This window comes from Drosophila yakuba, chromosome X (genome assembly GCF_016746365.2).
Source record: "Drosophila yakuba strain Tai18E2 chromosome X, Prin_Dyak_Tai18E2_2.1, whole genome shotgun sequence".
NCBI classification, from domain to species: Eukaryota; Metazoa; Arthropoda; class Insecta; order Diptera; family Drosophilidae; genus Drosophila; species Drosophila yakuba.
In genome coordinates this window covers 16318083-16342241 of record NC_052526.2, presented here as the reverse complement: position 1 = coordinate 16342241, position 24159 = coordinate 16318083, and the positions used below count along the sequence as shown (strand labels likewise).

General features: G+C 39.7%; 2 protein-coding genes across 5 annotated transcripts in view; one reads left to right on the top strand and one right to left on the bottom strand.

The window, feature by feature from the left end:
* Window positions 1–3927: 3927 nt before the first annotated feature.
* The window catches only part of LOC6525668 (protein ILRUN), a 59998-nt gene continuing 39766 nt past the window's right edge, over window positions 3928–24159 (bottom strand). Inside the window, exons 1-5 of one of the 3 annotated variants that reach the window (XM_015190918.2) lie at window positions 20130–20369; window positions 19819–20037; window positions 5898–6461; window positions 5127–5422; window positions 3928–4813 (exon numbers count right to left, since the gene is read on the bottom strand). In XM_015190918.2, coding sequence (XP_015046404.1) covers window positions 4674–4813; window positions 5127–5422; window positions 5898–6461; window positions 19819–19838 — 1020 coding nt within the window. In that variant the 5' untranslated portion in view covers window positions 19839–20037; window positions 20130–20369 and the 3' untranslated portion in view covers window positions 3928–4673. Of the gene's footprint in view, window positions 4814–5126; window positions 5423–5897; window positions 6462–6581; window positions 6829–19818; window positions 20038–20129; window positions 20370–24159 lie in introns of those variants that run through there. The other 2 variants (XM_002101454.3, XM_015190917.2) reach the window with 2 other exon arrangements.
* LOC6525667 (plastin-1) lies at window positions 7217–23747 on the top strand. Of its 2 annotated transcripts, none has more exons than XM_015190919.3 (5): window positions 7217–7821; window positions 20449–21559; window positions 21904–22182; window positions 22247–22500; window positions 22568–23747. In XM_015190919.3, exons 1-5 carry the CDS (start codon window positions 7747–7749, stop codon window positions 22769–22771), a joined length of 1923 nt encoding a protein of 640 aa, XP_015046405.1. In that variant the 5' UTR covers window positions 7217–7746; the 3' UTR covers window positions 22772–23747. The 2 variants fall into 2 exon arrangements, with proteins under 2 accessions (XP_015046405.1, XP_002101489.1); XM_002101453.4 differs by lacking the exon at window positions 7217–7821 and adding an exon at window positions 17818–18252.

The following is a 24159-nucleotide window of genomic DNA, read 5'->3' as shown; positions in this document are numbered from 1 at the left end:
TACCTTACCTTACCTTAACTTACCCCAACCTAACTGAACTCACCTTTCCACAACCCACAATTCACAAGCCGAAACAACGGCCGAGAATATCGCCATTTGGCGTTGACAATATTTTTCATGCTAAGAGACTTTTAAGCTGTCAGCGCGCGCCGCTCATAAAAATCGACCACCAAGCTGGACAGAATGGACGGAATCGAATCGAATCGAATTGAATTGAATCGAATTGAATCGGGTTGGATCGGATCGGATCGAGCCGCGATGAATCGAATCAAAACTGGGCCTAAATCGACACCGAAAAAAAACTGCAATGAGTTGTAGTCAAGTTCTATGTGCAAGCAATAGAGCGTTTGCTGCAAAACTTGGCTCAAATGAAGATCGAAATATATAGTTTTAATAATTATTTAATTTATTATAATTAATAAATAGTTATACTTAATAGCAATATTTAAATAAGTAATATTTATATTTATTAGTAATATTTAAATAATTAATATTTATATTTATCAGTAATATTTAAATAATTAGTATTTATATTTATTAGTAATATTTAAATAATTAGTATTTATATTTATTAGTAATATTTAAATAATTAATATTTATATTTATTAGTAATATTTAAATAATTAATATTTATATTTATTAGTAATATTTAAATAATTAATATTTATATTTAATTAGTATTTATATTTATTAGTAATATTTAAATAAATAATATTTATATTTATTAGTAATATTTAAATAATTAATATTTATATTTATTAGTAATATTTAAATAATTAGTATTTATATTTATTAGTAATATTTAAATAATTAATATTTATATTTATGAGTAATATTTAAATAATTAATATTTATATTTATTAGTAATATTTAAATAATTAATATTTATATTTATTAGTAATATTTAAATAATTAATATTTATATTTATTAGTAATATTTAAATAATTAATATTTATATTTATTAGTAATATTTAAACTACTTACTAATAAACACATACATACGTGCACTAAGTTGCACTTTTCAGCTAGTTAGCTTGCAGTTTAGTTTTATGTTATGAGTTCTTGTACATACTTGGTTAGAACCTGAGTTTCTCTCAGTGCATTTCGAAGCACAAATTGCATTTCGAGGTTTCCCAACAGCGTCAAACTGTCTGGCAATTGTTTTATGCATTTAATGGGCTCCAACTTGTGGGAGGCGGAGACATCGGACATCGGCGGGGTTTACCTCGCTTGGAATGCGACTTTGGCAAATAAATCAAAGGCCTCGGGAAAATAACCTGATTTCAAAAGGAACTCGCGGAAAAGCGTAGGCTAAATTCACTGGCTAATATTGTAAATTCGTACATAGAAGCGATTGTAAGTTATTTTACAAATTGATTCATGATTTATAAATTAGTTTCCCTTTTGCTTGTAACTTTATTACTTCATATAGATAGAAAATTAAATTCACACAATTTTGTTTGCATATTAAAATGAGTTTTATCCCGAAAATGAAACTCTGGCTTAGGCCACAAACGGCATGTATTAACTTGGCTTGCTGGCAGCGAATATTTCATATTTCTGTTTTTCACACCAAATGCCGAATGGCCTAGGACTAGTTGGCCCACTTCCCACTTCCCCTCAAACCCCAGCGGTCTGAATACCGGGCTGTTTTCATCTTTATTTGCTTTTCCAATTGACACGCCCCCCCATCCCCGCCCCACTCCGCACTTTTCCTGCTGCGTTGAAAATCCGGCGAGGGCAAAAACAAATGAAACGAAACGAAAATGAACAAACAAATTGCCGGCGTTGTAACAACTTGACATCAGCACGTGCCCTTGTGTGAGTGCCAATGGGAGTGGGGCAGTGGCGTGCCAGGGGGTTTAGATACCCAAAAAGGGGTTTAGATGACCCAAAAGGGATTTAGAAACTACCTGTAATATATGCAAGTTTATGCCATATTTATCGTACTAAATATTAAGTCCCAAGTTCCTCGACTTAATACGATAATAGCATATTCTAGTTACCAAAGACTGAGGGAACTTTGGAACTATTTAGTGTTAACTATTTTAGTGATAATCCGGAATTCTCATTGCAAAACCGACTTCTAAGATATAAATTGGTGGATGCAGCATTTGAGCCTATAAGTTTGTACTTTGTACCTTTTGAAACAGGAACAAACTTACACCGAAATCCTCTTTAGCCCCCTGCTTTCTACGCCTCTGGCTGAGTGTGTAAAAGATTGTTGACAATTGCCAATGGCTGCTTGTAATTCCCAATCTATGAATATCAAATAGGCCGGGGTCTCGCGTCCAGGACCCAAAGTCCCCAACCCTTGTTTGCCAATCAAATCATAATCTGAATTTGCGAACAACAAGTAGATAGTAGCATGGTGGTTGGGGGTAGGGGGGGAATATATAGGATATAGGGACCTCATGAAGGAGCAAATGCAATTTTACAATGTTACATGAAACGAGAAAACGCGCAATTTGCGCCAGAGCGAGATGGCAAATCGAAAGGCAGGATGTTGGGTGGGTGAGATGGGGGGAGGGGGGTGCTGGAGAGGACTTGTGCTTTGACGCCTTTTTGATTTGATTGTCCATGACATGACGGCATCCCAGTCCGCTCATCCTGCCCTTCGTACCGCTCACCACACCCCCCCCCCCCCCCCCCCCCCCCCCCCCCCCACAACACCGCACCCTATGTGCGAACACACATATGTATGTATGTACATACATACTTACATAGATATTCGCATATTCCTAGAATCCCCTCCCCCTCACGCTGCTCGTTGCATGGGCGCCATTTGTAATTCAAGTCAAAAGGCAGTTGGTGTTGTTGCTGCCGACGTGATACCCTGCAAAAGAAAGGGTATGCTACATCTAAGCTAAGCTGATAAAGCTGATAAGCGATAAAGAAAACTCAAATAGAACGTAGAATACCTCTAAAGATTTGATATCCACGAGTTAAAATTTGTAGCATGGTACATTTTGTAACGTAAACTGAAAGTTTCGCATATTGTAATATCTTAAGAAATAAAAGTATTGATAGATGTAATATATAACATAAAAAGCAACAATTAAAAAGAGTATATATTTGGAAAGGGTATTTGGAAACTGTGCTCAAGGTTCCCTCTCAGCAACCGGATCCTTGCCGTTGTTGCTGCTGTTATTCCTCGACGGATTATAATTTTCTTTTCCGTTTCAATGCATTTCATTTCCGTGCCAACGCACGAACGACCCTTGATCCCATCTGTATGCCAATGTGTGTGTGCGAGTGTGCGAGTGTGTGTGTGTAATTGTGTACTTTGTATTTTTGCATTTTTGACTCAATTACAATTTTCATGCAAAGCCGGCAGCGAAAGGAAGAAAAAAGCAGGGGCGTAGAAATAGTCGCAAGCATAAGTAAGTAATATTTCCGGTAATCGGATTACATAATGTGATCAGAATACGACATCAAATAAACAGCAGTCTAATGTAATTTTCTTTTTTTTCTACGACAATCGCAAATTTTGTGATTGGAATTCAAATTCGGTTCATTTGCTTGATGTCTTTGCAGTTCAAATATTTCAGCTTGATCACGTTTTTTGATTTCTGATTGGGCGGGAATTTTTTGAAATTATTGCTTTTGTGGGAATGGTAAATCTTGATTAGTGCTGCCAGATCGATGAAAATATACAACGTAGTGCTGCCAATGATATCCAACGCAGAAAAATGCTGCCCATCAATTCCGTTAATTTCGTAAATTTAATTAGCTGAAAAAACTGAATTACAACTTAAAAATTAGGGAAAAATAAAGAAAGAACATTGTGGTCATTTGACAAAAGATGTTGCTGAAAATAGATTTTGTTTACCAATAACGCTCCGATTACTTTAAATTTTAATTTCAAAATTTATATATAATTTAAAGCAAATATTTAACCGCCCGGAAATAAAAGACAAGAAACGTTCTTAATCCTCTCGCTTCATTCTTGTTTTTGCTCAATAAAACACTTAGATCTAATTTTGTTACATATTTCTCAGCTTTCATGCTTCTCGATTATTCAAAAAATAGGACTTTAAATTATTGAAAAAAAATTAATTATTTAATTATGCTTCAAACAATCGCACGCACACACAACTTTACCGCCTAAAAACTAACAGAACATAATGTGGCCACACGATTCTGATTCTGATTCTAATTCTGATTCTCACTTTCACTTTCACTTTCAATTTATTTCGCTCTCTCTAGAGAACTATTGCCGCGCACCCTTCGCTCCCTTCTCGATATATTGATATATATATATATAAAGCTGATCCTGCTGACACCAAAATTAGGGAGGGGGAAAAGTGGGAGGAGCAACGAAGGGTCCTGCAATCGAACTCAAACTCTAGTTAAACATGGGGCTGTGTAGTATATGTATGTATATATATATATATATATGAATTATATATTGTATTGTACACGTGAATGGCGTTGGCTACTACATACTCATGTGTATAAAAGTTCTTTTCCTGTATACAAATCAACTACTACTGAGAACAACATTATGCCTATTTGAAAAAAGAAGGGGAAACGAAAAGTCTAGTCATATCGTAAACGTTACATCATTCGCGCAGGTTCATGAAATGCTATCGATGAGTTTTGGGACCAAGGCAAGGACCCAGCTCGAAAACGGAGGAGGATGCCGAATGCTAGATGCTGGACGCCGCGCTCATTGGGTGTGCGCGGTTATCACGATGTTGATTTGCGGATAGACATCCGGCTTGGCCTCCGACGTGATCAGCTGCACCATCCGCTGCTGCAGTTCGTCCTGGCTGGCCTGCGTGCCCGGCGGTATCATCCATATGGCATCTGTGTGGACAGAAAGCGTTAAAGCGGGTCATTAGATGTGGGTGGTTTAAACATAATTATTATAAATACAGTTTAAGAGCATGAAGTTAGTACTTTAGAATTATTTACAGACTTAATATAATTTAAAAGGTATATTTAAAGAAATCAAATCAACTTATGCACTTGATTGCCATGATCAGCCGGTTGAATTTCTTGTTTAATCGAGGATTGAGAATACCTCTATAAACTGAATTACTTGTCACACGTGTGGTTTGTATGCTCAATAGATGTTTCTAGTTTCTAGTTCTAAGATCGAGGGCTGTCTCTTGCTCACCGCCAAAGTACCAGCCATTTGGAGTGCACAACCGCCACATGATCGGCGGCTGCGTGGGCATCAGATCCGCCAGGATATCACAAGTTTCGCCCGGACGCAGGGCGGGCACATTGATGCGCTGCGTCTGGATGGGCGAGGTCAGATAGCAATTGTTCGGCCAGCGCTCGGTGCCATCGTTCTGCAGCTGAAACGCCTGCTGCTGAGTATTCAGGTGCTTTCCCTGGACGATCTTCATCGAGGGCAGCGACTGTAAACTGCAGAAGTCCAGATAGCAGCCGACCGCCATCTGCAGGCTCCTAAAATTGTGAAATATGACGATTAATAAGGTTGCATTCAATAGTCCATGAGTATGTACAAATTTGATCTAACTTTAATTTACAAAGCCATATCATTAATATTAAAACACTTTAAAAAGTACTTGGAAAGTTGGGGTCGCTCTTGAGATAAGGCTTTAAGATAGCGCTTAAAATTTTCCTGTTTATAGTTTATAATAAAATATTATATATATCAGCATGACAAACTCAAAAACCTTAGTTTGCCATATTCATTATTCAAAAACTATACCTACTAAACTAGAAAACGTTGCTTATGATGATCGTAACTTTAATTTATCATTATTATTAATGTAAAATATAGATATCTGCTAGATTATAATGTTAATGTTACCTGAATCGGTATAAAATCAAGACTTTATGGCATTTTCTCTGTTCCTAACCTTATGATTGTGATTTTATACACCAAGTTGCTATCTATTTTCATGTTAATCCTTACCAGTTACTCATCTCGAGGTAAAACCTTGCCGATTCCCGGTTCATCTGATTGTTCATGAGGCTCTGGAACTGGCTGATGAGGTCCTCGTGATCCGTGGTGCCCATGCAGCTGAACTGTTGCAGCAGCAGGGAGTCGATATCGAAGTCATTCGTCGGCAGACATTTGATCGTGGATGCGGATGCGTTGGTGGATGGTGCGGATGGACTGGGATTCAGATTCGAATTCGGATTTAGATTCGAATTCGGACTGATGTTTGGAGCGGAGTGGGGCAGCATTCCGGGGGGCGCGGGCAGGGGTATGGCCATCATGGGATTTGTGGTTGTTGTTGTATTGGTTGTGAGTCCGAATAACGGTTCACACTGCATCTGTTGTTGCTGCTGCTGCTGGCTATCCGAATTTGGATTCGGATTCGGATTTAGATTCAGATTCATGTTCATGTTCTGCATCTCGGCGGCGTTCTCGTAGTTCTCCTCCACATCCATCTCGCTCTCGCACTCGCTCTGTCTCGATCTCGATCTCGCTCTCTCTGGCTGTGTCCTTTGTTTGCTTTCTCTCCCTTTCTTTCTGTAATTAATATATCAAATCAAAATCGCAATCAAATGAAAATGCGTTTTACGCTTTTGTTGTTGTTTGAGCACTTGTACACGCACGCACACCGACGCACGTTTGGTTGGAAATACTCACACACAGGCACGCACACACAGATGCAGCAGCTGGTTTTAAAGGGCGACAAAAACAACAACAGCGGCGGTCACCACGGCCAAGGGGGCGGGGCGGGGGGCGTTCCGGCTACCAGCGTCCGCTGGCGTGACCTGTGACCTCGAAGAAAGCCGAAAAACGATCGCTTTGAAGCGAAGAAATGCGGGAATAAAATAAAAAGGCAACAATTCTGGACCGTACAGTGTGACCAGGCGATTCTATTCTTGTAGTCAAATTAAGTGTGAACGTGGCAAGGCGGTTTGGAAATACCACCCGGTAACAGGAAAATACTAAACGTTTTTAGCGTACAATAAAATAATCAATGTGAATATGTAAACATAAGAACTTGGTTCAGAAACAATACATACGCATATTGTGTACAATCTTATCTTAAACAGCTTATTCATTTTAAATATTCTTCCCTTCTTAGATATTTCGCCTAACTCGAATAAGAACAATATGGAAGTTATTGGGAGAAATGCATTAAGACATTTGAATTTTAACGAAAATCTAACTTCAAATAGAATAGTATGCCCAGTTTTGGAAATACCGCGGTAAGTACTACCGTATATTGGTGGATTTCAATTTCCGAAACGGTCACACTGCTCGCATTCCGTTTTCTTCGTTCATTTCCCACAATACAACCTGCAATTTAGTTTTCTGTTTGTTGTTAAACATATAACAAAAGCGCTTCGCACGCACAGCAAACCGGTCGATTCCGAATTCAGACGTGCTTAATAACGTTTGTAAGCAAAATTTGCTCGGTTGAAGTTGTAAATAACAACACGAAGGCTTTAAATCCGGCTTCAATTTTTTTTTTTGGTAAAAACCAGTAACAAACAAAACCAGAAACGAAAGTGTGTGGGTGAAAAGTTAAGAAAAAAGTAAAAGAAGTTTAAGAATATTAGCACAGAAACGCACAAATACATAGATACGTATAGGAAAAGGAGCGCGCGGTAAAACAAAAAAAAAAAGAGGAGCAAAAAGAAGAAAAACGCCGACTGCGAAAACGGCGACAAAGTGAAATTGATAATAAACGGATAATTTATTTAAAATAATAACCAATCAGCGGCGTCAGTTATAAATAATTAAGAAAGTCAAGAAGAAAAGCAGCAGAAGCAGCACACTCTCACACACACAAACAGCGAAAATGGCAACACTAAACAAATTCACAAAAACGCTGTCCATTGATGAAAAGGCGGAGATCAAGGAGAAATTCATAGAGGTGAGATGACAAAAAGAGCGACAAAATGAAATGGTTGTTAGCAATGGCAACAGCAGCCGCAATATTCAATCAATAAGAGTAATAGGTGGCAAATTGTTGAAATTCAAATTGAATGACTCACACACACACGCACGCATGAGGCGCAGGAAGAAAACCGTTAAGCGGTGCATGTGGGCGTCGGCGTTGACAATGGGGAGCAGCGACGCCAACGCCGACAGCGCAGCCAGCAGCGACGCTGGCCTTCAACAGTGCAAAGCAACCCCCCATGAAGTGGACTTAAGTGACGAAGAAGCAGGGGCGGGGAAGAAGGAGCAGGAGGGGAACAGAGGCAGCTCTAAGGTTTAACTTTGAAGGGGTCTTACCTCTCTGTTTTTAAGTCATTCATTTGATTTTATTTGTCATTTGAGTTGTTTTTACTTTGAATTATACGCCTTAAAAAGGACTTAATATCCAAAATAAGGAATAAATATACAGAAGCAGAAAAAAGTTAGTTGTTGAGATTAATAAAACGAACGCTAGATCACAAAAGCATAAAAGCATTAAACAGATCACCTAAAGGGGGGTAAAATGGTCCTTAACCCTTCGAAATTCCCCCTCGATCCGCCACTGGAAAAGACCGTGAAAAGAAGCAGAGACAAAGCATCGCTGGCTAACGGTTAATGCGCTTCGCCCGCTGCATGTGCGAGTGCGAGGGAGAGGGGCGCGTGCGTGGATGTGGGTGGGAGGGGGCCAGCAGATGAGCAAACAAGTTTCCCTTTCCGCATCTCTTATCTCCCGCTCTTTGGCACAGTGGAGAGTCGTTATCAAGAAAAAGTGAGACGAGTGGAGACAAACGTACTTTAATTTGTATTATATAGTGAATTTTATATTCGATTTATGGACGAATATTTAAATTATCAAACTGTAAGGGTCATGTACCCATACACATGATAACTCCATCACTTGATTCTACTGTAGACACTTTACTTTGGCTCTTTACCGCCCTGATAAAGTATGCAAATATTTCTTATCGTGCAGCGAGAATTTCCCCCAAATATTTACAGAAAAAAAAACACGTTTTTAGTCTTACTTTTTGGGTGGAGCCCTTTGCAACTGCAAAGCCAAGAACAAAATAATTATAAAAGCAGCGCATGCGTGGAAAAACGCAAGTTCAATGCCGCAGCCAGCGTCGCTGTCCATTCCCCCCTCCGTCTAAGTGACTAATGCTAAACAAACTAAAAAATAAGACAACAACGTTGCCACCAACCAACCAACCAACCATCATCTTTCACTTGGCGAATCTTTCTCGCGAATTTCGCGAGAACAATATTTGGGCAAGGCCAGCGTTATAACGTTAGCGTATAACGTGCATTTATTTCCATACCATGACACCACGTAAAAGTCGCTCTGCTGCCACCCCTTTTTTTGGGGGGAGTGGGGGGTCGCAGGGGGCGGTGTGGAGGAATAGCATGGAAAACCAGTTTCTGCTTAAACTAAAAATAAAAATCACAGGCCAAGACACATATACGAGCCCCGTCACCGGGAGAGCGTGAAAAACTACGTCTCAGTCTCAGCTCGGTCGCAGCTTCAATTCAGATTCAGATATCTGCTCTCAAACGCAAGACATGTCGCACAGTGGGCCGCAGGGGGTTGGTCCACGAAATCAATTCAAAGTCTTACAAAGGTGAGAACGCTGAGAATTGATGGGTATTTTCAATCGATGCAAACCAACGAATAGTTCGATTGCAGGTCAGTTTGGTTTTTTGAAAATCTTTGAATGATTATTCTTAATATGAATTTATCAAATTTTAATTTTAAAGGGCTCCCATTAATTTACCTGTATAAGATATTGATCTTAAATGATATATAATTTATAACATAGTTATGAAACATTTTTCTCAAACCCGCAATTCGCTGTTTTCGACCCACTGTGCATTCGTCACCTTGGTTCAGGGGGCAACCGGAGTCGAGCAATTTTCGTTCAATTTTATGCACACATTTAATAGTTTGCAATTGTTTCTTGCTGATTTTTCGCTCGCCCGACTTTGCGAATGCCGCTCTGCATTTGGCATTTGGCTTTTCGCTGAGCTCGTAATTCCCGGCAATTCCGAAACCAAAAAAGAGGGAAATAATAAACGCCCACGCTGCAATTGCTTCGAGTGCAGGCCATAAAATCCGTATATGCTGGAAGACATAAAAAAAACTTTGCTTGATTGCAACTGCCAACGGGGGGGAGGGAGAAAACGGAATGCAGGCATACAAAAGGAATCGTAATAAAATATAATAATCTTGGCCTAAAAACCCTGACACAAGTGTGAAACTGGAAATTAAAAGCATTGAATTCTAATCATTTTACTAATAAACAACGTGTTTCATAAAGAGCACCACTTTTTATCTCAGTGTACCATTTAAGTCGACTGCCGTCGCACGCGTGTTTGGCCGTTAATCGGTCGAACAATATGGGTCCATTGTGCTCGGAAATCCAATGGATCCAATGGATCCGCGTGGCCAACAGAACGATTTGCAAGAAGCTGATTCCAAAACGAGATCAGGATAAACACTGCCACACCAGGCACACACACACACACACACAATGGGTGGGAGTTGTGTGGGCGGGGAACAATCGCTGCACTGATTGACACTTGAAAGCTGAAATCTGTTTTTTTGTTGGATGCTGCGATGACTAATGGCGAATGCCTCAAATGAACAGCAATTCCGCGCTTATTTTATTCACTCAATGAAGGCTGCCTACTTATGGTATTGAAATTATGGTAAACAAACTTGTTTATCCCACGGGGACTCTATTTGATATTGTTGCCATTGCTATCTGGTGACCAATTACAAAGTAGGCAATGCAGTGGTTTCCCTATCTTGCTAATTGGGGAGTTTTTTGGCTGATAAACTAATATGTGGAATTTAAATAAAATATTTGCTATAATATTATGATTATTATGGTTCAGAGCATTAAGGATCCGGATTCAGGATGATTGCCCATCGCATGTGAGTGGCACATTGTTGCCATTTGCTTATGTCAGGCAGCAAGACAGAGTTGCCACACCCACATACAAAGCGTTGAATTTGTTTGCCTTTCGTTTTCGTCTCTGGTTTCTGTGTTTCTTTCCCATTCTTCCAGTGTTTTTGTTTCTGTTTCTGTTGCTGTTTCTGCTTCTGCGTGGGAGTGTCAGTGTTAATTGCCGCAAAGCCCCGCATTTTGAGTGGCCCGATGTGAAGGAGATATGCAATGTGTTTTTATGGTTTATCGAGCTTGCATACTTGATAAACAATGACGGTAGAAACTTAAGCATTTCGATGAATACATTAGTGCGCTATTTTTAGCAGATTTATGAGTAAGCTGCATTCAGTGTTCCCATAGTTTCCATCGTGGCATTAAACTGCAGTTATACCCGATTTTACACCTTTAGTATTCCTCGATTTATGACTGCGGGGATGCTATTATCTTGGGCGCAAGTGTGTGCCGCCTTTGTTGCATTGCATGTTGCTGTTTTCAAAAGCTGATGGGCAGGCACATAATTCATTGGGCTGCGTTTATTAGGTCTTTCGGCTGCTGCTGCTGCTGTTTTTCCTTTCCCGACGTTTTTTTTTCTGCTTTTACTCGTGTGTTCCCATTCACACAAAAAACAACACTTATTGTTGTCTTTTCCGAATTTATAATTCTTGGGGATGTTGCTGCAGCTTGGCTTTTATCAACATTGTTCGGGGCCCTCAAGTGCATTTTGAGTGCAGGCTACTCGGGCACTTAGCGCTAAAAACGCTTTCTTTATTTATATCGTTTTTAACTTCTTTGTCATTTTAATGCACATGCCAAAGCGTTTTGAATACCCGAACATACAGACGGCACACACAGTGCCCGTCAAAAGTCGTGCCGCACAGTGGGTCGTGATCAAGCAGCGATGATATCATTCGATCCGAAGATTGTGTGGCTTATGAAGTCCATGGAACACGTAAGTGTTACGTGATTGGGAAGCAAACAAATCGAATGTTGGAAAGTATTTGAGAGCCATTTAAAATGTCGTTTTAAGAATCTGCGTATTAAATAAACACAAATTGCACACCAAACTGTGAAAAATACTTGCATGTATCCCAATTCTGCTTAAAATGCCAGTAATATATCATTTGTTTTGGAAATCTGCATAGTTACACTGTGCATTGCTATCAAGAGTGAAAGTGTTCGTAATGCGTTGATTGCATTTTGTGTGCGATAAGTTGCAGCTGCATTAAGACAACCTCTCCCTCACTTTACCACTTTTTCTCTCTCGCTTATTTGGTTGTCCTTTTTCTCAAGTTGACGCACTGCATTTCCTTTCGTTTTGATACTCTTGCTTGGGGCAAATACAATTTTCCAACCTTTCTGGTATTTGTAATCACTTATTATTTGAGTGATAAAATAAATAATATCACACTTATCCGCAATATACAAATTTTACCTATGTTTTTATCACAGCATCTGGTAACTTCCTTAAGATATAGAATTATAATGCCTTGATGTACAAAACTTCCGACAGATGACCAATTCTAATGGCATTCTCCCCTTAAGGGTATTCAAATCCCGGGTACCATTTTTGGGCGCCTTTCCTCGTTGTTTTCAAATTGTTTTTTTGCGTGTCGGGTTTGTTGAACTCTGGCCAGTTACCTTTTGGGGGCAGCGTCGGATTGTTTGTCATTTCTTTTTATCAGTTTTTGCCATTTTCGGTTTTCACTTTGGCACTTGGCTGAAGGAAAGGTAAAGGGAGAGAGGGAGGAACGGGGCATATGGATATGGATATGGATACGGGTATGGTAAATAGAGACACGGATGATTTAGTGGCTCATTTCCAATATTTACCGGAGTGTAACTTGCCTTTCCCCCCTTTACTTACCCCCCTTCTTTTCCACATTTTCCCCCTTCGCATTTTCCACAGTGCTTTTTGTGTCGCTGATTAACCGTAAATTTGTCATAATGAAGTGCAGCGTTGACTTTCACAGATCGCTCGTAGTGGCAGTCGCGTGCTCTATACACTTGACGAAACACCGTCTGTTTGTTGTGGGAAATCATTGGGGCGCGGCCAATACAATTAACACTCACATTGGGTGGGCGGGGAACTAGTTCATTAGCCAAACTAAACGCTCCTTTAGCGGCACAATTAAGTGGCCACAATGTGATGCACTTCAATTAGCAGGGCACTGTACAAAATGCAATAGTTACTATATGTTAGGATTCTTTGATTATTTAAAAGAAATATGGGAAAACATATAAATATTTTAAGGAAGATCTGATTGGAAAGTATAAACATAGGAACATTTAAAACATTATATAGGTTTATATGTACAATAGGTTTACATATTTCGTTTTATTCCAGTTTTAATGTGAAACTTTCAAAGTTTCTTAACTTTTTTGTTAGGGTAAGAAACCCTTAAAGGAAAGGAAAACTTCAGTGCGAACCCACATAATTTATCAATGACATTTCCATACGATATGTTGTGGCGTCCGTTTCAATCCATTGAGGGTGTTCGCTCGCCTAATTGGCAAGTGGCCTTTATGACTCAGCCCTGGTAATTTATCCTCGCCCCTGACTAATACCCGTATTATATATCACTCGCGAAAGTGTAATCAGTCCGCAAGGCGGGTCTCTGTCGCAAAAAGGAAGCGAAAACCCGAATGTTTTAGTTGGGACAAGCGGGAATCGCCCTGTCGTATCTGACATTTTTACATACGTATAGTGGAGGGAAAGAAAATAGTTACCAAAAAATATAGCTAAACTTAGGTCAGACTATGAAGTTATCCTATAAACTTTTATGAAACTGTTTTGTACATTTAAGTTCAGCGACCAAGTTGCACATTGAATAAAATGAATTGTTTGGTCAGAAACTCAAATAGTGCATACTGATATCCATAAAGTTTTTGAGTAAATTTTTGCTGATGCTCAAATAGTTTTTAAGTACATTTATTTTGTTAGTAAATAGTTATTATTCATGAAATACCCATTATTCACTTTGAAAGCAAATGATTTTATTTGACAACTTTTTAAATGCGCCGTTTTTCGTTACGGCCAGTGGCTTAAACCATCTAGTAGAGCCCTCGACCCCAACCAGCATTACTATTATTTTACCAGCAATTGTCTTCCACGGATCCACGCCCACAACTTGGCGAGGGACGCTCCGTCTAGTTGGCGGATATGTGTCACTGCTGATTATACAATTTACTTAACAGCCTTTTTTTCTTTTTTTTTGTTGTGTTGTGCGTGCGCTGGCTGGACGCGCTGCAAATTTCTACATAAATATTTACTACACTCAAAGTTGCGAGTAATCGCAGACAAGCGAAAACTCAAAATTTACTTTACGTGTTACAAATTTCAATTGACTGCGACAGCGTCGAAAAAAAAAAAAAAAAACATTAAAAAAGACAACGAAGCCCAAGTTGAATGCGAACAACGACCGGCAAACAACCAGAAAAACAGCAGCAAATATAATACTACAAAAAAATAAAAACTACAACAACGCCAAGAGAAACGAAAAGTAACGCACTGACACCGATTGACACGCCAGGCGACAAAAGTTTTGAGCAGTGTTTCCTATTTGGGGAAGATGTTAAGATACTTATTAGAACTCTATACGCAGTACATATATTGTCAATCTTCAAATGGGTGTTATATGATTTTTAAAGGCTGAAAACCAAACAAATTATAAATACAAAATCATAATGTTTAGCTTAATATTTGTATTTTAACAACTTGATAGAATTAAATACCAAATGATAATGTTTAGGTAAATATTTATACCATAACAACTTGATAGAATTCAGTGCAGAATTGAATTTGAAATTTCTTATTAGAAGATCAGTGCTGTTTACCTAGGCTGAAGTCGTTATTGATATAAATTGTATATCAAAAATGCAGAAAAAAATTCAAAAGCATTTCTTACTCCTATGTCTGTGTGCTGAAATAAATATAATGTACAATTTCTAGTAATAATTTCACACTTTTGTGGGGTGCACGGTCGTAAAGTATCTATTGGTGGTCTTTTTTACGGCCGTGCAACGGTAAACAACTATCTAGCCTATCATCATTATTATCGCCAACATCGGCATAGGCATGGGCGCATTATTAATTTTTGTTCAATTGATTTCCCTTGCCTGTATTCGATTCGAACAGCCACTTAGATTTTAGCCCAGCCATTGCGACCTCCGTGGCAGCGGGGTCAAAGGGGGGGCACTTGGGGTACTTTGGATACTTTGGGGGTCTTATATGCATGCCGCATAAAGCGGTATGAGTATCTATCAAACAATGCTGATTAACATGTTTCGAATACTGAGCGTTGACTCACTCACGTTTAATCAGCGCGCGTTGTATTGTTGCTGTTTACTTGTGTGTGCTTTTTATTGTTGTTGTTGCTGATGTTGATGTAATGCTGCCTTTGTTGTCGAGGTCGCGACACACTGAAAAAGTGGGTGGAATGGGTTGGATTTTGCCGGGAGGGGTGGGGAGGGGAGGGAAGCAACTATAGTTGCACTATCGCACGGCATTACTTGATATGCAAAAGCTAGGCTAATTCCACTTGTCGTGCCGGGCATACGAAATGACAGTTTTTGGACTCGAAAACCGGTTCAACGAAAGCGAAAAAAGTGGCACAAATACTTGATGTTTTCTGTTTTCTCGGCCAGGTGACACTTGCAATTACGTCACTCAATCATTTTCCCCCTAAAAGCCGCGGCAAACAAAACTTTAAAAACTATAGAGGCCGCTTAGCAATTTTTGTTTTTTTTTGTTTTGTTGCTTGCTTCTTTCTCGAATTTTTCGCCGCTGCTAATGAACTTCATTTGCTGTAAATTGCCTTTAAATGACAGTGACTAAGCTCCGAATAGCGGCGCAAACATTGACGCTCAAAAAAATAGAAACAACAATTTAAAAAAATAAACAAAAAAAATACAAGGAAAAACGTTCATTAACAAAAATTTCGCGGGTTATTTTGTCATAATTATGATTGCCACCAAGGTTCTATTTTGGGTTCCAAAAAAGAAGAAATCCTACACTTGGACAAACATATTAGCTATAAAATAGAAGCGTTTTTAAATAGATCTGTAAAAATATCTACACTTGCTTAATCTTTATAAAAAAGTTAAATATAAGCAAATATATTGTAATTGCTGGTTGTAAAACCGTTCTGCTTTTCTTTGAGTGTACATAGCAGGGGCAGGTGAAGGGTTAGCAAACATCGGTGACACCAAAAGTGAACCCGTAGAAAGTTGCTTGGGGTCAGGCGTGTGCGGTTCTGCTGTTTGATTTCTTACTGCCAGTAAAGAAGGTACTGCAAAGTGCCTTTTAACAAATTTAAATCTATAAAGAAAATATTTGGGTTCCATTAAATGAAATGGTAGGCGTACTACAGGTGCTAATTAAGTGCAATCTATTTTTAAATACAATAAACTCATCTCAGGTTGTAAATATTTGTTAAATCATTGCACTTGTACAGGCAATTTGGAATAACTATCGAGGGGAAACAGTAGGCTGTTTAAGAAGGTTAACGACCGATAAACTATATCAGATACGATGTATTATAATGATATATTAGCACAACATTTTTGAAGAACACATTGCAACCAATCTGATGGCATAAACTACATATATGACTAAACCCAGCTGCACTTACTCAAAGTCGTGGATGGTATTATGTAATGACAACTGTTTTACAACAAAAGATGCAGTTTGCTCAGCTGGGTTTATTCTATTTAGTTCGATATATCGATATGTCGATCGAGGAGTGGCGACACTTACGAGCAAACAACTAAAGTCTTTGTACATACATATGTCCAGTGATTAGTCATCGCGAGTAACTGATCGATAATACCAGTGACCACTGTGCATAACTACACTGGGGAAATAAGGTGCCTTCAAACTATTTGATTTTTACTATTTGCTATTTACTATCTTGTTGCACTATTATAAACCCCAAGGCGAAATGAAGTCATCTAAAAAACAGATCCTTGAGAGTTTTACGATAACCCCATGGGTTAGTGTTCAAAGGAAGTGCTAAACATTTATAGCGGCATTTCCTTGTCTTATCGCGCTTCGAACTTTTATTATCTTGGCTGGAATTAGATTTATGTTGTACAAGTTATAACCTAACCGAAATGACAATTGCCACATAATTCCCTCGCTGATACAATGGCTATTAAAAAACCAATTACGTTTAAATACCGTGTCCCTCTCTCAGGTGTTTCTTACACTCATTTTCCCCATTATCTCTCTATAAGTTCACCCGCCAAGTGCCAAGTGGTACTGCATTTAACCGAAAACTTTTCGATGCGTAAGCAATTTGTTGAAAGCGATTTTGGGCTCTTGAGAGTTGAGAGTGTTGCGAATAGGGTTGCCACGTCACGGCAGAGACCGGAAATTAACAGATGAATCAATTTAAATTTAAACTATAAGTGCTTACACTCATTTCAGCTTATAATTCCTTATAAAACTGAATCACTGCTGTAAGTCACGGATGTGTTTTTGTACATTTTTAGTGTATGGTATGGTAATGGATAACCAAAAAAATAACTTAAATTATACTACGATAAACAATAGTGTTGTTTATGTTGTTATTTCCAACTGAACCCTTATAAGGACTTTTAGATACCCTGCATTAAGGCGACTTTGGTACCCTGCCGCATTGTTGCACCTGAGGAAGAGCGAAAGAGTGTGGCCAATATCGGTGAAGGAAATACAGTAAAGAGGGAGGACTGGATCTTATCCATTCCAGGAGAAAATGAATTCTGCACACTTTTAAAACCATTTACTTTGGGCTGAGCCATTTTTTATCGTAGCTTTTTTTTGCCTAGCGATTTAGGATGACGCGTTTTTAAAAGGTGTTCTTATGCCTCTCTTTTCTCGGCTTCTCCCCTCTTTTGCTCTCTCATTTACTGATAAGGAACCGTTCGATTGGAGTGCTGTTTTTTTGCCTCTGTTTTTTGTGATAAAAGAAAAGGCATAAATAGTCCGTTCCACCGAAACACTCAATTAGTACTCAACTGTAGCTCGTGGAAAGCGAATCAGCCCAAAAAGAAAGAAGAACGAAGAACGAGGAAGAAAGCAAGGAGTAGTTACAAGAAATATTAAAATAAAGTTCGCATCCTTGGCTCTCTCTCTTCCGCTCTCTCGCGCCGACTTTCTTTTGCTCTCTCTCTCTGTCTCTCTCTCTCGATTACCTGGAGATCTCTTCCGCTCGCGCACCACCCACCGCTCTCTTTCTACCGCGTTTGTGCGTGTGTATGTGTGTGTACTAGCTGTGTGCAAATCAATTAATTTTTTGTTGTTTGTTTGTTTTCGCAACGAAAACCAGAAGGAATATCGTAAATAATAAAATTAATTCCGCGTGCAAATATACATTGGAATAATGGCTGATATTCTCAACGTGGAGCAGCACCAAACGGTTCAGGAGTTCAAGCAGAATCTCGAGGAGCTCATTCCCAACGTAGGTGGCGCCACTGTGTAGGCCACAGTGGATAACTATATAACTATAAGCAATTGAGATCGTTTAATAGGATATCGCATTAAAGCAGCTTTGAAAAATTAAAAAAAAATCGGAAGTTAATTTGCAAATTGAGTTTATAAATTGAGGAGAACAAATTAAGGCTCTGGAGTTGAACAGCCTTTAAAACAGCGAATTTTATTCTTTATTACTCACAATTCACGTAATCACTCCCTCTCGATTTTGGTGTGTCTGTGTTTTTTTCCCCCTCTTTATTTTCCTGCCCTATCAGTTTTTCTCGGGGCACTTTATGGCTTTTTAATCGATAACACCGACAGGTGACACGCATACCAATACCCAATGCCCATAAGAGGGGCCTTTACAGTGAACACCTTCGATAAAGAGCACGCGCTCCAAACTGACCCACTGCTTATCTCCCTCCCCGCCCCCCGAAAATATGGCGAAAATTAGAATCACTTCCGTTCGATGTCAGTCATATGTTAGCCAAAAGAATTTCCCAGCTATCAGTCCGCTTCGATGGTCCCTCTTTTGGCCAAGGACAACACCCTCGTTGGCTAAACGGTTTTCCCCACCCCCTCGAGAGCCCGCGAACTATCATACTATCATATCATTACCATACACGTAATCGAGTGCTGCTTTCGATTTTTTATGTTCGCTTTTTGGCGCACAGAAATTTATCTTATCGACAAACAGCAAAAGCGGAGCAATCAACGCACCACCACAACCAAACCGAGTTACCAACCAGTGAGCCATAAATTCCACAGTCCACTCTATCAGCCGATCCAGCTTTCCAGCCCCCCTTCCCCCCCTTGGATTTGTCCTATTTCGCACACCTAATATGGCCAAAATGTCGAAGCTTTTATTGTACTGTCCGGCTAAATACTTGGGTTTTCCCCAATTTCGATATTTCGCATTGGGCACCTCAAAATTAGCAACAATCTGGTGGGAAACTAATTTCAATTGTATATATAGCTAAGAACTAAACGACGATATAATATTATATGAAAGCAAATTGCAATTTTGCATTACGAGTACTTTACAAAAAGGTTCTTATAAGACAGAAAGTCGTACAGGATAAAATCTTGCTTCCAAATAATCCAACCTTAATAGTATTGAGTTAGGTTAGTTGTCAGTAGGTTTATACAAATAGTAACACTGCAACATGGATCAGGAACCGTTTGTTATGACTACAATAGTTTCAACAAAATGGTTCGCTTTTAATTACATTTTGTTTTGTAACAACTTTAGCCATAAACGTAAATATTTTCTAACAATGACCAAACTAAAAACTTATCTTATCTAAAATATTTCAAGCATATTGACCAAAACTCGCGTTTAGCCATTGAATATGACTAATACATTAAATTCTAGTTGTGAAACCCAAATATAGCTATTAGATTTACTTTAATTAATTTGGTCTTATATGAGAATATGTTAAGGGAACCCCAGATGGATTAACATCTGTATTTTAAGTGGCTACCTCTTAGTCATGGAATTTGGCAAGAAATAATGAAGAGGTAAATTAATTTGGTGGTGTCCGAAACTTACGTGTTTACAAACTGATTCATCGGGTGGTTCACAACAATTTTTTTAGGCTTTCACTTCTTTAGTTTTTTCCGTTAAAACTTCAACAACCTTTTTTACTACTTTTCTCTTATTTTCTGTGGCGCCCACTCACGCTTTTGAACTGTATAAATTGAAGCGAACAATTTTCGATAATCAACAATATGTCAGTCAGGTGGGAGATAGTGCCCCTCGAATTGGAAACTGAAAAGTGGAAATTAAATTCGATAAGGCTGGCACACAGAGTATATAGCAGCGATAAGTTAGCTGGAGATGGAATATACAATTTTGCATACCGAATTCCGCAGATAAAACAGGTGAAGGCGCTGGAATGCGGCTGTGTGTTTGGCTCTCGGATTTGATTGATGACTCACAGATCGATGGGGCAATAGGCGACGGACAACTTACTCATGACCGGGGATTACTCATGAATCTTTCCGCTATTTCAGTTTGTTTGTATTGTGCCCTTTTAAGTAATTTTGTGTTCCGAGAAGGACAGAGTTTATGTTTATGACTAAGGGAGGTCAATAATGTTTATGCCAATGCTATGAAATATTAATGGAGACTGACTAGATCTAATACAAATTATTTAACCGATTATTCTCCTTATTCCAGTTGGATGCCAACAAGGATGGCTTCATCGATCTGCACGAGCTAAAGGATGCCCTCAACCAGGTGGGCTTCAAGCTGGCCGGCTACCAGGTGCGCGAAATGATCGACGAGTACAAGGGCAAACAGCTGACCGCCTTCCAGGGCAAGTTGAATCTGGAGGAGTTCGAGGCACTGTGCCTGGACCTGAAGAGCAAGGATGTGGCCAGCACATTCAAGACGGTCGTCTCCAAGAAGGAGAACCTGGAGACCCTGGGCGGCATGTCGAGCATTTCGTCGGAGGGTACCACCCATTCGGTGCGCCTCGAGGAGCAGCTGGCCTTCTCCGACTGGATCAACTCGAATCTGGGCCACGACAAGGATCTGCAGCATCTGCTGCCCATCGATGGCGAGGGCAAGCGCTTGTATCTGAGCATCAAGGATGGTATTCTGCTGTGCAAAATCATCAACCACTCGTGCCCGGATACCATCGATGAGCGGGCGATCAACAAGAAGAACCTCACCGTCTACCGGGAGTTTGAGAACTTGACCCTGGCCTTGGTTTCCTCCCAGGCAATTGGATGCAACATTGTAAACATCGATGCCCACGATTTGGCCAAGGGCAAACCACATCTGGTGCTGGGTCTTCTCTGGCAGATCATCCGCATCGGTCTGTTCAGCCACATCACCCTGGACAGCTGTCCGGGACTGGCAGGCCTTCTCTTCGACAACGAACGTCTCGAGGATTTGATGAAGATGTCGCCGGAGGCTATCCTTCTGCGCTGGGTCAACCATCATTTGGAGCGTGCCGGCATCTCGAGACGGTGCACCAACTTCCAGTCGGACATTGTCGATTCCGAGATCTATTCGCATCTGCTGAAGCAGATTGCCGGCAATGATGCGGATGTCAATCTGGATGCCCTGCGGGAATCCGATCTGCAGTCGCGCGCGGAGATCATGTTGCAGCAGGCCGCCAAGCTCAACTGCCGCAGCTTCCTCACGCCACAGGATGTCGTCAACGGCGTCTACAAACTCAATCTGGCCTTCGTGGCCAATCTGTTCAACAACCATCCGGGATTGGACAAGCCCGAGCAGATCGAGGGACTCGAGTCCATTGAGGAGACGCGCGAAGAGAAGAGTAAGTACTATACATTAATTTTTAAAAATGGTTACTTGGCCTTTCTTGAAACCAAAGAAATATTAATTGTGACACCAGGCAATAAGGTTTATTTTAATAAAAAAAAAAATGTAGATAAATCCTGCCATTTATAGCATAAGTAAAGCAGTTCTTGCAATTGTAAAGATATTTTTTATCAATTGGCTCTGCACAGGAAGTGCAAGCCATAAAAACTGAGAGTTTTTAACTTTATCAAAAGAAGGAAAGCTAATTGTACATATGTACGAGTATACATAGCCTTGAGTATAGTTAGGTGTGTTATATTTAATTGGAAAATATTTTACTCACATTTATATATCTTCTAGCCTACCGCAACTGGATGAACTCGATGGGCGTGGCACCGCACGTGAACTGGCTCTACTCCGATTTGGCCGACGGTCTGGTCATTTTCCAGCTCTTCGACGTCATCAAGCCGGGCATTGTCAACTGGAGCCGTGTGCACAAGCGTTTCAGCCCGCTGCGCAAGTTCATGGAGAAGCTGGAGAACTGCAACTATGCGGTGGATCTGGGCAAGCAGCTGAAATTCTCGCTGGTCGGAATCGCGGGCCAGGATCTAAACGATGGAAATGCCACGCTGACGTTGGGTAAGCATTGAAATGAGTTCGCTCTTTTGGATGATACTAATTCCGAACTACGTAATTGTTACAGCTCTCATCTGGCAGCTAATGCGCGCCTACACCCTGTCCATTCTGTCCCGCTTGGCCAACACTGGCAACCCCATCATCGAGAAGGAGATCGTCCAGTGGGTGAACAACCGACTGGCGGAGGCTGGCAAACAGTCGCAGCTGCGTAACTTCAACGACCCGGCCATTGCCGATGGCAAGATCGTGATCGATCTGATCGATGCCATCAAGGAGGGCAGCATCAACTACGAGTTGGTGCGCACCAGCGGCACGCAGGAGGTGAGTCCTAACAATTGTTGTGTCTTGAAATGTGATAAGCTGAACTAATGCCTTTTTGATTTCGCAGGATAACCTGGCCAATGCCAAGTATGCCATTTCCATGGCCCGCAAGATCGGCGCCCGCGTCTACGCCCTGCCCGAGGACATTACCGAGGTGAAGCCCAAGATGGTGATGACCGTTTTCGCCTGCATGATGGCCCTCGACTACGTGCCCAACATGGACAGTGTGGACCAGAACAACCACAACAGCTCCGCCAACAACAGCAATTAGGCGCCATAGCCACAACTCATTTATACATAAACAAAAGGATGGGATTTTGAAAGGGAAAAACAGTGTGGGAACTACGTAAATTTGTCGTATTCGCTAATTACAAATAACTCTATTCGATGGCGTTCCTTCCTGCGCTACCAATACGTTTTTGTGTTTTTTTTTTTTAAATTTCAATTACTCTTTGTAATTTTTTTTTATTATATATTTATATATTATATAATTGAGTATGAGTTTCCCCTATTGTAATTAAGCAAACAGATTTTAGAGTGTCGCACATCTGTTTTTGGGCCCGGCGAGGTGTTTCTTTATTAGTTTTGTTTAACAATTGCTTAATTTTACAACTGTAACCTTATTTTATAAATAGAGGTTTAGCTTTTTCCGCTTTAAATCCTTAAAAGAAAGAATTGTGAAACAAAAAAAAAAGATGAAAAAAAAGCGACTTGTGCAGGATTAAGAGAGAATTATAATATTAACATTGCGACGAAAACAATTAACTTTGTAATATATATACATATATATTTATATACGATTACGATATGCGCCTATATACATAACATATAAATTTACATAAATCGATATATTTTTCCATAAACGCGTTGCCTAAGGGGAGATAACGAACGAAGATCAGGAACGGGGAATATCCAGAAACAAAACAAGTCGAGGAAAACAGAGTAACTAATTTTATATATACTATACATTTTTTTGCAAGTAATTGTAAGCCGCTTTTGTTTATGTTTTTTCCAACGTGTATGTTTGTTCAATTTCTTTTTACATATTTGTATAATTTTGCGTTTAAGTGCGTTAGAGCGAGGTGGCAATAGGTAGCGCCAACACGGCGTAGAAAGAGAGGGCAACAAACATTTTTAGTGCAATGAGGCGACATACAAATCCAAGAAAAAAACGAATTAAGAAAATGATGAAGTAATACTATATGCATAATACAAGTAAAACAATAAAGTAAATAAAAAATACCAAACTGAATGGCGTTTCACTTCCGATGTAGAGTGTCACTTTATAAGTCATGCTATTTGCTTAGATTTTTATAGAAAATCAACATTAAGTCATGGGAGGTATTTTAAGGCAATAGTTATTGCTCTGTCAATTCACACATTTTGTGTCATATACTTTTACCGAAACATTGACAGGTCATAGGTTGAATCATCTTTGGTTTTTTTAAAATATTAGATCAAGTTTCGCATTGATGACTAATGGCATAGCATGTACTTATTATGTTCGCCAATGCAACTCACGTTTCCTGGAATTAATCATTAGGTAGATATGAAAAGCGATGAGGTTAATGGCAATGCGTGTTTAAATTCCTTATCGATACGCTCCCCTATATGAGGGGATTTTCGTATTTCGGACCTTCCATCTAATCGAACGGCTTA

Excerpts from the sequence above, each read along its gene's own strand:
- LOC6525667 (XM_002101453.4), top strand. The coding sequence starts at position 18,175 with ATGGCTGATATTCTCAACGTGGAGCAGCACCAAACGGTTCAGGAGTTC. Across the intron at positions 18,253-20,448 it reads TCGAGGAGCTCATTCCCAAC|TTGGATGCCAACAAGGATGG; the intron begins GTAGGTGGCGCC and ends TCCTTATTCCAG. Across the intron at positions 22,183-22,246 it reads AAATGCCACGCTGACGTTGG|CTCTCATCTGGCAGCTAATG; the intron begins GTAAGCATTGAA and ends TAATTGTTACAG.